Genomic DNA, 14518 nt, shown 5'->3' with positions numbered 1-14518 from the left:
AAAAAAGAAAAATCAAAATCTGGATGCTGAGTATGCTCCTTGTTACTGGGGTGTCCTTGCTTCTAGGCTCCTTCAGCTGACAGAGCAAGGAAATATATCTGTGTATACTAACCCATATGTATACACTTACCTAGAAATATTTCTATGTATACTCTTATCTAGAAATATTTTTTTATGTAACCATCTGTATCTGTATGAAGCTGCAGTTCTTACTGATACCTCCAACAGATAAGGTACCTCATTGTTTTAATTTGCAATTCCCTGATGACAAATGGTGTTGAGCATCTTTTCATGTGCTTATTTGCCATCTGTATATCTTCTTTGAGGAGGTTGTGTATTTAGACTTTTTTTGCCCACTTTTTAATTGACTTGTTCTAACAATTTTACATACTTTTTGGACTATTACACATGGGTAAAAAACTACGCTTTACATCATAACTTAGTGCACACACACATTGGTGTGTAGTGTGTATATCTGCATTAAAATAATGTTAGAATTTTGTTGAGCAATAATTACACTTAATGCCTGGAATATGCTCTGATATTTCTCATTATTTCATATCTCATAGCCTGACGAAAAGCACTTTCCTACGGTGTCCCACAACTCATAATACCCTATACCATGACAGTACTGTCCTCTTGTCCCCTTAAATGTCCAAATACTCCCTTCGCCCTACACACAGCTAACTTTTCAGGTCAGGTGATCTTTTCTCCTTGTCCCATGTGGGCATAGGTGAGGAAGGCCTCAGCATTATGAAACTGAGTCATCTCTGGGTAAGGTGTCTTTAAATTCCAGTACCTGGCTGCCCCAGACATAGTACTTCAGTCAAAGTGTCTTGGGGTTGGGAGCAGGGCTTCTGAGTGTAGGAGTTTGGAGTGACAAATCCCACTACCCCAGCCTGCCTTCCCCCGATACCTGATGAATAGACAGCCTGCTCAGGGGGGTGCTTAGTAGGAGTACCTGCCTTCCTATCCCCTGTCTTCTGAGCCTACAGACTCATCATCCTGAGCCAGTTCTGTCTCTTGGCTGGAGTTCAGAGTGTCACCCTACATCCCTGTCCTCCGTGCCTTGCAGTTTGCAGAGCAGTCCCTGATGAAGAATGCCATAAAAACATCAGAGGAGTCATGGATTGAACAGCAGATGCTGGAAGACAAGAAGCGGGCCACAGACTGGGAGGCCACAAACGAGGCCATTGAGGAGCAGGTGGCTCGGGAATCCTACCTGCAGTGGCTACGGGATCAAGAGAAACAGGCCCGCCAGGTCCGCGGCCCCAGCCAGGTGTGTCCTGGGCTCTGTCACTGGCCTGGCCAAGAACCCCTTACTTCCCATGCTCTGCCCCCATACTGGCAGAAAAAAATTAAGCAGTTTTGACATCTGGGAGAAAAGGAAGCTCCCAGCCCATTCTGTACCTCATCTTGGCCTGAGTCTTGGCATTGTGCCTTAGAACTCTCAACACCTTTGCAGAACAAGCTCTCTAAAAGAGTGAGGGAGGCCAGCCACTAGTGGTGACACGTGGGATTGATGGGTAGTTCCAGAAGGACAGGCTTTTGTTGAAGGTCCTTGTGCATCAGGCTCTGTGCTGAGGATGTAAAATCAGGTCTGGCCTGCTCCACTCTCAGAGATCCCCTGTCTACTGAGGGAGACATACATCAGTGAAGCCCTTGACCCTGTCTAGGAGACCAGTAGTTGTGGGGGCTCTGATCAGTCTTCACACAGGAAGGTTGAATGTTTAGGGCAGAGAGGAGGCAGAGCAGGCAGGCATTTGAGGAATCACAAGGAGTTTAGAGTGACTGTAGATGCTGGAAAGAGTCGAGTCATTTACTTAACAAATATTGATCGCAGGTCTGTGCCAGGCATTGTTCTCAGTGTACGGGGGTACATTGGTGAGCCAGGCAGGCCCAGATCCCTGTGCTTGTGATGCTTACATTTTTGCAGAGTGGAACAAAATAAACAGTAAACATAATGAGTACACTAGTTGAGAGGTGGGACAGATGAAACATGTAGAGCAGGGTAAAGGGAATGAGTAGGGCTAAGGGCGCTGAGAGGTCACAGTATTAAATAACGTGGTCAGGGTAGGCCTGAGAGCAGGTGAGATGTGAGCAAAAGCTTGCAGAAGGTGAAGCAGTTAGCTAAGTGCATGTGCCAGGCAAGGCAGAAGGCCAGCAAAGGCCCTGAGGTAGGGCACACCTGGTGTGATTTGGGTGTGGTCAGGAGGCCAGTGTGGCTGAGCAGAATGTAGTAGTAAATGAAGTCAGGGGTGGTGGGGCCAGATTGAGAAGGGGCTTGTGGGCTGTGGTGAGGACTTTGGCTTTTACTGTGAGTGAGGCAGAAGCCATTTGGAGGGTTGTGAGCAGAGGAGGGACAGGATCCCCCTGATTGCTGAGTGCAACATGGAATCTAGGGGGCAGGGGTAGAAGCAGGAGCCTGTGAGGCAGAGGCTACTAGAATAGTCCCAGTGGTAACTGATGGCAGAGCTGGCTAGGAAGGAAGGAGAAAAGGGGATGGAGTCTGAATGGATTTTGAAGGTGGAAGTATAGGTTCCCTGTCAAATTGGCTGTAAGGGTGTGAGGAAGGATTAAGGAGCTTACCTTTGTCCTGTGGTCTGCTGTGTGCCCAGGAATGATGGTGGCCTATGTAGAAACTGTATCATAGCCAGGATTCCGGGAGGGAGCCAGCCCTTAGGGATGGGGCATAGGAGGGTCATGACTGGCGTTGGTCCTTCCCTCCTCCTCCTCCTTCCCACTGCAGCCCCGGAAAGCCAGCGCCACATGCAGTTCTGCCACAGCAGCAGCCTCCAGTGGCCTAGAGGAGTGGACCAATAGGTCCCCGCGGCAGCGGAGTTCAGCCTCTTCACCCGAGCACCCTGAGCTGCACACCGAGTTGGGCATCAAGCCCCCTTCCCCAGGCACTGTCTTAGCTCTTGCCAAACCTCCTTCACCCTGTGCACCAGGTCAGTGAGTTGATGACAGGGAAGCATGCCGGGGTTAGGAGGTGCTGCCTAGGTCCTGGGCCCTGCCTCTGACTATCCCTCTGCCCCAGGTACAAGCAGCCAGTTCTCGGCAGGGGCTGACCGGGCTACTCCCCCCCTCGTGTCCCTCTACCCTGCTCTGGAGTGCCGGGCCCTCATTCAGCAGATGTCCCCCTCTGCGTTTGGTAAGCCTCCTCTGTCTAGGGGCCCAGAGGCCAGCTGGGAATTGGGGAGAGAGAAGAACCAACAGACCCCATGAGGGGGGCCTTCCAGACCTCTGGCCATCTACCCAAGAAAAGGGAATTTTTCAAACCCAAGGGATGTGTCCAGGGGGGATCTGAATGGGATTCCATAGGCCCAGAGGAGCCTTCTCCATAGAAATGTAGAGGGGCCTGGATAGGATCTCTCTAGAGCCAGGGATCAGCAAAGGGTGAAGAGAAGGAGGGCTGGAAGTATTCCATCATCCTTTTCCCCTTCCTCTTGGCCCAGCAGGTCTGAATGACTGGGATGATGATGAGATCCTAGCATCGGTGCTGGCAGTGTCCCAACAGGAATACCTAGACAGTATGAAGAAAAACAAAGTGCACAGAGATCCACCCCCAGACAAGAGTTGATGGAGACCCAGAGACTGGAGACCATCTCCCAACCCCCACCACTCCTGCCCTCCGGTGCCGACCCACCTTCTTTGGCTTTCTTCCCTTTTGCCTTCTTCCCTCACTCCTTTCGTTTCCCTCTTCCCCACTTCCCTCTGGCTGACCCACCACTGCACCCCCTTTCATCGCTGCCACCACCACCATCACCCGTCTCTTCGCCAGCTGACGTGCCCTGTTGCCCCCTGCACAGCACCATCCCTGCACTCCACAGGGGACTTGGGCAAGGGTGCCGAACATAGGCGAGAGGCACACAGGGACAAACCAACTGGCAGCCAGGCAGTCCCCGAGGAGAAACATTCAGACAGAGGAAAGTCTCCCTGCCCCCCTCACTCCCTGCCCTGTTTCTTCCAACTTCAGAAAAACTTGTTACCCCCACCTCCACAATGATGCTGGGAAGGTGCGAGGAAGAAGTGGGAATTCCCCTTCCCAGTACCCCAAGAATGTCTGAGCCTTCAATGTTGAATTTTTTCTTTATTAAAATGTACTTTTATCTTATAAAATCAATCAATCCAAAATGATGTAGACAACAGCATTGGCTCTGTGAAGGCGGCATCTCTGGTTTGGGAGCAGGCAGGCCATGGGCCACAGAGGGAGCACAAAGATGTGGTTGCTGTCTCTAGCCTCCAGCTCTGTGGAGGTGGGCAGTGTCTAGAGTGCAAGCCGGGGCAGGGTGGGGGGCAGGGGGGCAGGTGTCATATGGGCTTTGGACACTGAGACTCTGACCTCGCTGCATTCCTATTGCTTCCACACCACCACCACCACTACCACCACCACCACTGGTCTCTTTGGAATCTTGGGGTGGGAGGCACCTTTGAGGATCATGGCAGCCACTGCCTGCCCAGGATTTGAGTGGGGAGTGGGAGCAGCCTCAACAGATGAGGCACCTGTGCCCTGCAGGTGTTGACAAGATCCACCATCTGTAATGTCCTTGGCACAATAAAACCAAATGTCAGTTTCCCCTGAGCGCCTCTGTTCTGTGTGGGGCATGGGATGGGTGGGGCTTTGGGCAGAGGCGGTGATGGCATAGGCCTTGGCTTGACCTCTGAGGGCTGCATGCTCTCCAGTACGGTATTTACCCGGGCCCGGGGTTTGCTCATATTTGATTCACTGCTCACTAAACCAACTTCTGGACCTGTTCCTAACAAGAAAGTTCCATCTTTGCCTGCTGCCCCTGCCTCAATACTGGCACGTGTAGCCTGCCCACCTTGCGTCCTGGGGTATGATGGGAGCAGAGGACTATGAGCTTGAGGGCTGGTACTGAACTTCCAATTTCTCTGCCTGCCTCCTTGCCTGCATACATTTGCTCTTTCCTTGTGATCTTTGATGAGGAATGCTTTGGAAAGGCACAACAGAGGCCTCATATCAACGTAAGTTTAGTGGAATTGACTGGTGGGCCTCCTGGGTTTAAGGAATGGTTAAGTCCTTTCTTATTGATGTCCCCAGTCTTCTAACACCCCTGTCTGCCTTTCCTTGGGGTAAAGTCAAGGCAGAGAAGGATGGCTGGTCCCCATGTTTTGTCAAGAATGGGGTTTGTTTGTTTGTTTGCTGTGCCTCACTAATGGGGCCCATGTGGAAGGGTGCATGTCCAGGTCTGCCGGTGAGGGCATGGCTGGCCAGGTGGCCACCTGTGGGGTGTCTGTGGAATTCACTGGTCATGCATGCAGATGTTGGAGAGTTGGTTTGAAACCTACCTGGCTTTTTCTAGATGTGTGGCCTTGGTCAAATCACAGGTTCTGTGAGTTTCAAGGGTCCTACCACGTGTCCAACAGGAGTGATTAATGTCTACTACCTCACACTCTCTGGTTGTGAGCACAGAGAGAGAATGCATGTGGTCAATATAATGTATGATAGCATGGTGCCTGGCACGTTCTGAGAGCTCAGATGTTAGCAGATAGTATTTATTATCCTAATACTGAAGTTTCTGCACCATTTGGCCCCTGCCTACCTCTTGCTGCTCTGTCCAGTTTCATTGGCCTCTGCCTGGAATTTGCCCTTCCCCTGTCCTGAGCCCCCAACCTTGTCCTTCAAGATGGGTAGAAGGTCACCTTCTGAGAAGCCCTGTGTGACTCCACATTCTCACTGCTATCCACAAATGTGTCTTTACTCCTTCCCCAATAACTGTGCAAGGGCTGTGATGCCTGACTTAATCTGTGTATCTCTTAATATCTGCACCCCTGCCAGGGCCTGGCAGGCTTACGGTAGACCCCTAATAAATACTGGATGAATAAGGGAGAGTACATGTGTGTATTTGCTTTTTGAGTGTTGTCTGTGTGTGACTTTGGTGAGTCCAAGTCTTCACATGCCTCTCACAGTGTCTCCAGTGTGTGTGACAAGGGCTTGTTTCCAGGTGTGTCAGATGGTGACTGAGTGTGGGACTCTGTCTCTGACAGTTTATGCCTGTTTCTGAGACAAGTGCATGTCTGCGTGGGTCTGTCTGTGACAGTGCATCTGTGGTTTCATTCTGATGTGGTGGATGTCCGTTTGTATTCCTTTGACAGATTCTAGGTAGCTATTTCTGGACAATTTCAGTGACAACGCTGCATGTTTGCTGGTTGTGTGTCTGACTGGGTCTCTCCACATCTGTTTTTGTGACACTGCCTATCCATGTGGCTCTGTTGCATAAGTATTTATGTCTGCCTTTGGAGCAGTACTTGTGTGTCTCTGGAGCATCTGTGTGTCTTCCTGTGACAGCCACGAGGTTTCTCATTTCTGGGGCAGTACAAGTCTTCCTGTGATAGTGTGTGTCTGATGGTGCCAGTATCATGACAAGTTCTGGTGGTGGTGAGTCTGACATTTTTGTGTCATTGTCACATGGCAACGTAGGTCCATGTGAGTCTCTCTGGAGTGCCTGTCTTTCTGTAACAGTGTTTCTCTGGGTGTCATTCTGGGACATAACTGGCAGCATGCCTGCCTGACAGTGGATGTCAGTCTCTGTGACAGTACGTGTCTGCATCTGTGTCATGTAAGTTTACATGAATGTGTCTGACAGTATGGGTTTTGTGTATATCATGACACTGTACTTATTTTTCACAAATTTGTGACTGAGGATATTTTGCCACCTGTCTGAGTTCTCCCCGTCCGTCTCTGCCATTTGGAAGCATACCCCCACGCCACCATCACTCTGGCTTGCTCCTCACCCCCGCCCAAGATCCACTTCCCCCTGCCATTCCAGATTCTAGACGTGCTGACTGGGCTCGTGGCCAAACCTAGTCAGGTCTGGCCAGGTTAAGGGCTCTAAAAACACACCATAGGCCTCCGCCTCAGGGCTTGGGAACGTTGTCTTTGACCAGCGCGTCCCCCGCGGTGGTGGTCAGGAGGGCTACCCCTCCCTGGAAGCTGGGCGGATTCTTTCAGGATCCCCGGCTTCAGTTTGGGGGGAGAAGCCGCCGGTCGCCTTGAGGGCTCTGGTCCTGGGTGTTGAGCACTCTTCGGAGACCGGGTCCAGGGTAGCCACAGGCTCGCATTCTTAGAAGCCGGGCCTGGCATTATCTCCGCGCTAATCTCGAAGCAGCGGCTGCAAACCAACTTCCTAGGAAAGGAGGCGGTGCAGTTATTTTTTTAAGTTTATATCTATACACATACGCATATATATAAAAACAACCCCGCGCAACAACCAAAACAAATGCGGTCGCTGCAAAGGGATTCCCAGAACCGGTTTCCTCTTCGCGCGCCCCCCCCCCACATTTGCATGCGGGCCCGGCCCCCGCGGAAGATCCGGGCATGTATTTGCATAAGGGGGTACTTGAAACGTTGAGGGTGGTATGCAAATAAGGACTGGCTCCGATTGGCTGGGGTACAGCAGGTGCCGCGTTCGGATTGATCAAAGCCAAGTGGGCGGGGCTGTCGCCCGGGGCGACTCTCTCGGGAGGCGCGTGCCCCGGCTCAGTAGCGTTAGGGCTGGCGCGCGCGTCGAATCCGAACGTTGCGCTGTTTGAGGGCCCTTCTGGGCCACCAGCTTCTCCGCCTTCCACCCTGGCGCCCCCAAGTCCTGGCTCACCAGCCTCGCTGCCCCGGGCGTCCACGCCCTGCGGGCTCAGCGGGCTCAATCTGCGCAGCACCTCCTCCATGTTGACTAAGCCTCTGCAAGGGCTCCCCGTGGCCCCGGTGACCCCCACGCCGCCGCCAGGTGAGCGAGGCTCCCCTACCGCGACTAGGCCGGGCGGGCTGAAGTGATTGAGGGCGGCGCGGGAGGAGGGGAGGAGAGGGTCGCAGCCGGGCTCAGCACGCAGCCACCCTGACTTCCTCGCCCCCGCCTGCGTAGGAGGCAAGGATCGGGAAGCGTTCGAGGCCGAGTACCGACTTGGCCCTCTCCTTGGTAAGGGGGGCTTTGGTACCGTCTTCGCAGGACATCGCGTCACAGACCGACTCCAGGTATCCACTACGAGGGTCCTGGGAGGGTCCTGGGTGTGCGTGTGCGCGTGTGTGTGCGCGGCGGGGGAGGGAGTCTCGGGGCCCCGGAGTCCCGGGGCTGGGATGCTGACTGACCAGGGGATGAGCCAACAATGTGTGCGTGGTAGGGTCATGAGGACCAGGATCCAGGTTGGTGGGGGTGCCCGAGCGCGCGCACGTGCGCGCGCTTGTTTGTGTGTGTGGCTATCCAGGTGGGTATGTGGGGGGAGGGGGGTTTCAGGGCAGAGATTCTGGAAGTCCAGGGGGGTGAGACTGAAGACTGGCAGGTCGTGAGGACTCTAGATCCTGGGATCCAGGGGATATGTATCTGTGTGGGAAGGTGGAGACTCAGAGCTGAGATTTGGGGGATTTTGAGGGCAGATGTCCAGCGTGGAGTCCTGAGGACCAGGACCCCGGTAGAGAGTTGGGGTGTCTTGGAGCTGGATGGAAAGATCGAGGGCTTGGGGTATTAGGAAATTCAGAGCTGAGGAGCTGGAGCGAGGGGCCTGAAGCCTGAGGAGGGAGAACCCAGGGCTAAGGATGATGGGAGAGGTGAACTTGGTTCTGGGGACTTGGAGAGCAGGGGAGAAGCTCCAGCTCATTTTGGGTTGTGGCGTGGCGAGGTTGGGACCAGAAAGACTGGGGTGAGGGCCAAGACTAGGAGGGGCCTGGGGGTCGTCTGCTGGTCCCCTCACCTCAGCCCCCTTCTCCAGGTGGCCATCAAAGTGATCCCCCGGAATCGTGTGTTGGGCTGGTCCCCCTTGGTGAGTATCTTTGGAGTCCTGCCTGACCTGGCGACGCCATCTCTGACGATGGGCCCTGGCGAGGGACTCACCCCCTTGCCTTTCTAGGGCTTGTATGATTTCCTGGGCCCTGTAATGGTGAGGAGAACACCAGCCCGTGTTTACTCCCCTGTGGTGACATCCACACCTCCAAACAGTTCTCACCCCAGCTACCCCCATGGCCTTGGATTCTCCCCTCCAAACCGCCTTTCTCCTTCTCCCTCCGAACATTGCCTCGGGGGCTGCCCGCGGGGCATGCTGGTGGGGAAAGAGGGGCAGAGGTCACTGGTTGCCATGGTGACAGTGGCTGCTTCACTCCGGCCGTTAGAACGCTAACGGACAACTGGGCGGGTCTGGGCTAGTTGTAGGAGTGCGAGCGCCCCCTGGCGAACTCTAGGGGAGAGTGCGCCCGCGCAGGTTGTGGGACCCGGAGGGAGAAGGTGCGCCTGCGCAGTGGCGGAATTTTCGCCACCGTGAGAAAACCTGTCTGCGGCTGTGCAAGTCAGTGGACTGGCCGGGAGAGGGCCCCACCTCAGGCTGGGAGGCTGCTTCTGGCAGCCCTTGTGCCCGCGTTGGGCTTCTAGCGTGGGGTGGCTTTTATGGCCTAGCATTTATGCCTTTTATTGAGCACTGACTGTATGTCTCAGGTTTTGCTTCATCATCAAAGCTTACTGTGTTCCAAGTCCCACTGAGTACTTGCAACACAGTTCTATAGATGTTTGGTGTCAGTGACAAAACATCACATGATGTTGAGTTCTTACTTTGTTCCTTTGTACTTAATCAGCTTCAGCTATTTAACAAATGTATATTGAGCACCTACTATGTGCCAGGCACAGTTTTAGGCATTTGGCAAAATATTACATTTATTGAGAGCTAATTTTGTGCTAGGTCCTTTCTACTAATTGCTTTTACCTGTTTAACAAACATGTATTAAGCCCTGCCCTGTTACCAGACCCTGTTCTAGTGTTTGAACTATGTCAGTGAACAAAACATTACAACTATTACACAATAATAGTATTTATTGAGTGCTAACTCTGTGTTAGACTCTATGCTATAGAGTACTTTCAGCTATTTAACAGCTATTTATTGAGCATCTACTGTATGTAAGGTACTGTTGTAATCTTTTCTGAGATGCCAGTGAACAAAAGATACCCTATTACATAGTAGTGTTCATCAGTTGCTCCTTCTGCAGAAGGCTTTTTTTTTTTTTAAGAACCACTTTCATTTATTCAGATAGTTACTGAGCCAGATGTTCATAGGATTTTGGCTCAAACCACCTTTGCAGTGGCCCTTAAGGCTAGGGAACTGAGGCTCAGGGAGGGAAGTGGGTTGCTGAAGACCACAAAGTCAGGAGGCTGAAGGGCTATGAATTAAGTTCAGGCAAGAAGTCCGTCTCACAGCTGCTGCCCTGACGTCTGTGTTCTCTCTTTTCTCCTCTTCCCCTCACAGTCAGACTCAGTCACATGCCCACTGGAAGTGGCACTGCTATGGAAGGTGGGTGCAGGTGGTGGGCACCCTGGTGTGATCCGCCTGCTTGACTGGTTTGAAACACCAGAAGGCTTCATGCTGGTCCTCGAGCGACCTTTGCCTGCCCAGGATCTCTTTGACTACATCACAGAGCAGGGCCCATTAGGTGAAGGCCGAAGCCGCTGCCTCTTTGCCCAGGTAGTGGCAGCTGTTCGGCATTGCCATGCTCGTGGAGTTGTCCATCGTGACATCAAGGATGAGAACATCTTGATGGACCTTCGCCGGGGCTGTGCCAAACTCATTGATTTTGGTTCCGGTGCCCTACTTCATGATGAACCCTATACTGATTTTGATGGTAAGTCTTCCCTAAATCTCAGTGGGGGGATTTTTTTACCTTTTATCCTTGTGGTCTCTTGATCATTGGCCCCTAGTGCTGGGATGTCCTGTAATCCTTGATCTGTATTGCACCTTTGTAAGGTTCTTGATCTTTAATACTGGCAATGCTCAAGCCTTGTCCTCTGATAAAGTCCATCTTCTGACAATGCCTAGACCTTGTTCAGGGTTCTTATTCTGGTAAGGGGATTGTGTTATCCTGAATATTCCTTTTCTATCTGGTAAAGGGATCCTCCTGTTACTTTTAAGTGCTTTTGTTCTGTTGAGGGCACTCTATTACCTTTTTCTAATGATGAGACTCTGCTGTTATTTTTAAAGAGGTCCTATTCTGGTGAGGGAACCCTGCTCGTGTACTGAGTTCTCTTAATTCTGGTGAGGGGACCACACTTCCTGGGGAGGGTGAGGTGGGGGAAGGGCATTATCAGAGAGTGGTCTAATCTCTGGCTTGTGTGCAGGAACAAGGGTGTACAGCCCCCCAGAGTGGATCTCTCGTCACCAGTACCACGCGCTCCCAGCCACTGTCTGGTCACTGGGCATCCTCCTCTATGACATGGTGTGTGGGGACATTCCCTTTGAGAGGGACCAGGAGATTCTGGAGGCTGAGCTCCACTTCCCTGCCCATGTCTCCCCAGGTGAGGCCTTCACTGGTCCCATCCCAGTGGACTGCATCCTTCCCAGGGACTAGTGCCCCCAACTGACTGCTAATCTTCTGTGTACTTCTGATCTGCAGACTGCTGTGCCCTAATCCGCCGGTGCCTGGCCCCCAAACCCTCTGCCCGACCCTCACTGGAGGAGATACTGCTGGACCCCTGGATGCAGACACCAGCTGAGGATGCATCCCTCAATGCCCCCACGGGGGGTCCCACCCCTTTGGCCTGGTCCCTGCTGCCCTAGTCCTGGCCAGGCCCCCACTAGTTTAAATACCCGTCCCATGGCATGCCACAGGGATAGATGGACATCTGTTGACCTGGTTATACAGGTCAGTAAAAATCCAGTGTTACTAGGGTCAGAGATTGGGGATCAGGGATCAGGAGACATAAGCCAAGTCTGCCCAGTCCCCATCCCAATCCTGCTAAGGAGCCTTCCTCCCAGAACTTACGGTCTCTTATTCTGGAGAGGGGGACTTCCATATTTCTCATTTTGCTAAGGATGTTTATTTGGTTTGAAGTTACTTCCATTCTGAGCCCCAGGACTCTTATTCTGATAAGTTGTAACCCCTACACTGGCACCTCCTGCTACCACCGCACACACTTAGTTTAAATGCTCTCACTTGGGCAAGGGTGCTTTCCTTCCAATGCCCCAGCAGCTCTTATTTTAGCAAAAGGACCCTTTCCCCTAGCCCAGGGTCTATATTCAGTCAAGCTGCTTGCCTACCTCAGCCCAGGGTTGTTAATTCTGGGGGAGGTAATGCCCTATTGTTATTCCAGGACTTTTTAAATTTTTTTTTATTATTATTTTATTTTATTATTATTATTATTATTTTTTTTTTTTTTGGTGAGGGGACCCTACTCTGTTATCCCAAGTGCTCTTATTCTGGTGAGGAGAACCCTTCTTCCATGATTTGGGGAAGGAATGGAAGATGGACACCACCAGAGTCCGCTAGGATGGGGTGGATGGTTTTTTGGGGGATGGGGTGGGGGAAATAAGTCTTGTTTGTTCTCCTGGGGCCCCCCCCCTCCATCTTTTTCGGATTCTTGCTGCCTCCTTCTGAGCCAGGATTGTCCAGTTGCTGAAATGTAAATACTTATGTATTGGTGGGAGGGGAACTCCAACTGTGTCCTCCTCTTCCTTCTCCCCCTGCCTGGATTATTTAAAAAGCCATGTGTGGAAACCCACTATTTAATAAATGTTATAGAATCAGAAGCGACTGGCCACTGTAGATGCAGCAAGGAAACCCACTACTTAATAAATGTTATAGAATCAGAAGCGACTGGCCATTTGTAGATACAGTGAGGCAATTATGGAGCATCTGTATGCTGAGCCAAGAGGGAGGTGGGCTGGAGCTCTCCTCAGCTCTTGGGGATTCTTAGCCTTGTGGTACCATCCTAAAGCTCCTTTAGGGTTCATTTAAGCAGGACCACAAAGAAAAACTTGATTTCCCCCTCTTCAGCTCTTATATAGCTCCCAGGATGTGCAGAAGGGCTCCATTAGAGATACCATAGACACTGAAGATGTTTGGGACACTTCCCGAATCAAAAATGGGCTTGCTCAGGCAGAGAAAACTGCTTTCCTCACCCCCAGGGGAGGAGATAAAATCCTCCCACAAGAGAAAATGCCTTTCAGGGCACTGATGAGGGAGGGGCCAGGGTTGGGCACAGACAAAAACCTTCCCAGCCTTTCCTTGTAACATTCAGGGTGTAAGTCACATGTTTTGCCCCTACATTCTCAGGTCTCCCTTGCAGTCTTAACTTGTTCATCCCTCTCTTCTATTTTTAAAATTTTTTTAAATTGTTTATTTTTGAGAGAGACAAAGTGTGCAAACGGGTAGGGTTCAGAGAGAGGGAGACACAGAATCTGAAGCAGGCTCCAGGCTGTCAACACAGAGCCAGTTGTGGGGCACAAATTCACGAACCTGGAGATCGTGACCTGAGCCAAAGCCCAACGCTTAACTGACTGAGGCACCCAGGCGCCCCTCAGTCCTCACTTTTTGACATACCTGCCCTGTTCTGTCTTGGTTTCACTTGTCCTGACCTCAGCTGAACCCTCTCTTGCCCCTCTTTTTTTTTTTTTTTTTTTTTCTTTTTTGAGAGAGAGAGGGAGACACAATCTGAAGCAGGCTCTAGGCTCCCCAGCTGACGCGGGGCCCGAACTCAGGAGCCATGAAATAGATCATGACCTGAGCCGAAGTGGGACGCTTGGTTTAACTGACTGAGCCACCCAGGTGCGCCCCCTCCCCCTCTTTCAAAAGCCAACCTGAACACCGCCTCACCTGCTGGCTTACGGGTCTCCTTCGCACCCTCATAGGGGCTCATTTATCCTCCAGTCTCAATTCTCCTATGCCCTGTCACTTGTGTGGCCTCTACCGCTCTGCTTTGATCTGCTTGATGAAACTTGACGCACACCCGCCCCGCCCCCTCAGTCTCATTTTCCTCCCAGATGCCCGTGGGCTCTCCAGGAGGCGGGACCTCGCTGGAGGTGGGGGAAAGGGGAACTTCAGTCCAACCAGAAAGGACCCAGGAGTTTTGATGCGGAAAGGGCGGTATCCTCTTGTAGAAGGTGCCAATAAAGAGCCGAGATAGAAGAGGGTCAGCTGAACCAATGAGACGAGGACATAGGATGGGCGGGTGATCTGGAAAGCAGGATCAATGAAGATGAGGGCGGGTCTGGTAACGGGAATAAGCCAATGAGGCTCTGTAGAGCCATCAAGAGACAGAGCCAGCCGCCTGTTCCCGACTAAATCTTGGAAATCCCAAGGCCGCGGTCTTAGATTCACTGTTCGGGAGCGGACGAGGAAAGCCCCGGCTCGGGCCAGCCCCTCGCTTGTCCCAGCTCCACCCAAGAGGCCCGGAAGCGGAAGTGAGGGACACGGAAGTGGCCTGCTGTTGCCGAGGGGACGGACCAGGCAGATGCCAACATGGCAGCGGTTGGGTCTGGCGGTTCCACCGCGGCGGCAGGACCTGGGGCGGTCTCCGCGGGGGCGTTGGAGCCTGGGACAGCGAGTGCGGGTGAGATAGGTTGTGACCGAGCAGGGGCGGCGGGGCAAGAGTCGAGATCGCTGGGGGGTCAGGAAGGTTCCTCACTGAAGCTAGAGGGAGCATCCCATATGGACCGACCTATGTGTTTTGGGGCGCTGGCGGATGGAGGACGGAACGGACTGTCGTGAGTGTGTTGGAAGGCGGGGAAGAGACCATTCTGAAGGTGATGG

At 52.4% G+C, this 14518-nt stretch overlaps 3 protein-coding genes across 9 annotated transcripts in view; all 3 read left to right on the top strand.

Annotated features, from left to right (window-relative positions):
- OTUD5 (OTU deubiquitinase 5) overlaps positions 1-4585 on the top strand; it is a 28614-nt gene extending 24029 nt beyond the window's left edge. For 2 of the 6 annotated variants that reach the window (XM_040468749.1, XM_040468747.1), the window contains exons 6-9: positions 1076-1279; positions 2750-2951; positions 3041-3154; positions 3459-4585. In XM_040468749.1, the coding sequence (XP_040324683.1) occupies positions 1076-1279; positions 2750-2951; positions 3041-3154; positions 3459-3583 (645 nt within the window). In that variant the 3' untranslated portion in view covers positions 3584-4585. The remainder of the gene's footprint in view (positions 1-1075; positions 1280-2749; positions 2952-3040; positions 3155-3458) is intronic. The other 4 variants (XM_040468751.1, XM_040468748.1, XM_040468752.1 and 1 more) reach the window with 3 other exon arrangements.
- A 2899-nt stretch (positions 4586-7484) lies between these two features.
- PIM2 (Pim-2 proto-oncogene, serine/threonine kinase) lies at positions 7485-12579 on the top strand. The gene is made up of 6 exons (XM_040468761.1): positions 7485-7748; positions 7884-7993; positions 8725-8775; positions 10243-10615; positions 11109-11285; positions 11384-12579. Exons 1-6 carry the CDS (start codon positions 7688-7690, stop codon positions 11545-11547), a joined length of 936 nt encoding a protein of 311 aa, XP_040324695.1. The 5' UTR covers positions 7485-7687; the 3' UTR covers positions 11548-12579.
- A 1199-nt stretch (positions 12580-13778) lies between these two features.
- Positions 13779-14518, top strand: part of SLC35A2 (solute carrier family 35 member A2) — an 8971-nt gene continuing 8231 nt past the window's right edge. Inside the window, exon 1 of one of the 2 annotated variants that reach the window (XM_040468754.1) lies at positions 13779-14318. In XM_040468754.1, the coding sequence (XP_040324688.1) occupies positions 14228-14318 (91 nt within the window). In that variant the 5' untranslated portion in view covers positions 13779-14227. The remainder of the gene's footprint in view (positions 14319-14518) is intronic. The other variant, XM_040468753.1, reaches the window with a different exon arrangement.

This window comes from Herpailurus yagouaroundi, unplaced genomic scaffold (assembly GCF_014898765.1).
Source record: "Herpailurus yagouaroundi ecotype Mexico unplaced genomic scaffold, PumYag 67793, whole genome shotgun sequence".
Taxonomy (NCBI): domain Eukaryota; kingdom Metazoa; phylum Chordata; class Mammalia; order Carnivora; family Felidae; genus Herpailurus; species Herpailurus yagouaroundi.
Note: the sequence above shows the minus strand (reverse complement) of the source record. Positions and strands in the feature narration are given on the sequence as shown.

Excerpts from the sequence above, each read along its gene's own strand:
- PIM2 (XM_040468761.1), top strand. The coding sequence starts at position 7,688 with ATGTTGACTAAGCCTCTGCAAGGGCTCCCCGTGGCCCCGGTGACCCCC. Across the intron at positions 7,994-8,724 it reads GCGTCACAGACCGACTCCAG|GTGGCCATCAAAGTGATCCC; the intron begins GTATCCACTACG and ends CCCCTTCTCCAG. Across the intron at positions 11,286-11,383 it reads CCCTGCCCATGTCTCCCCAG|ACTGCTGTGCCCTAATCCGC; the intron begins GTGAGGCCTTCA and ends TCTGATCTGCAG.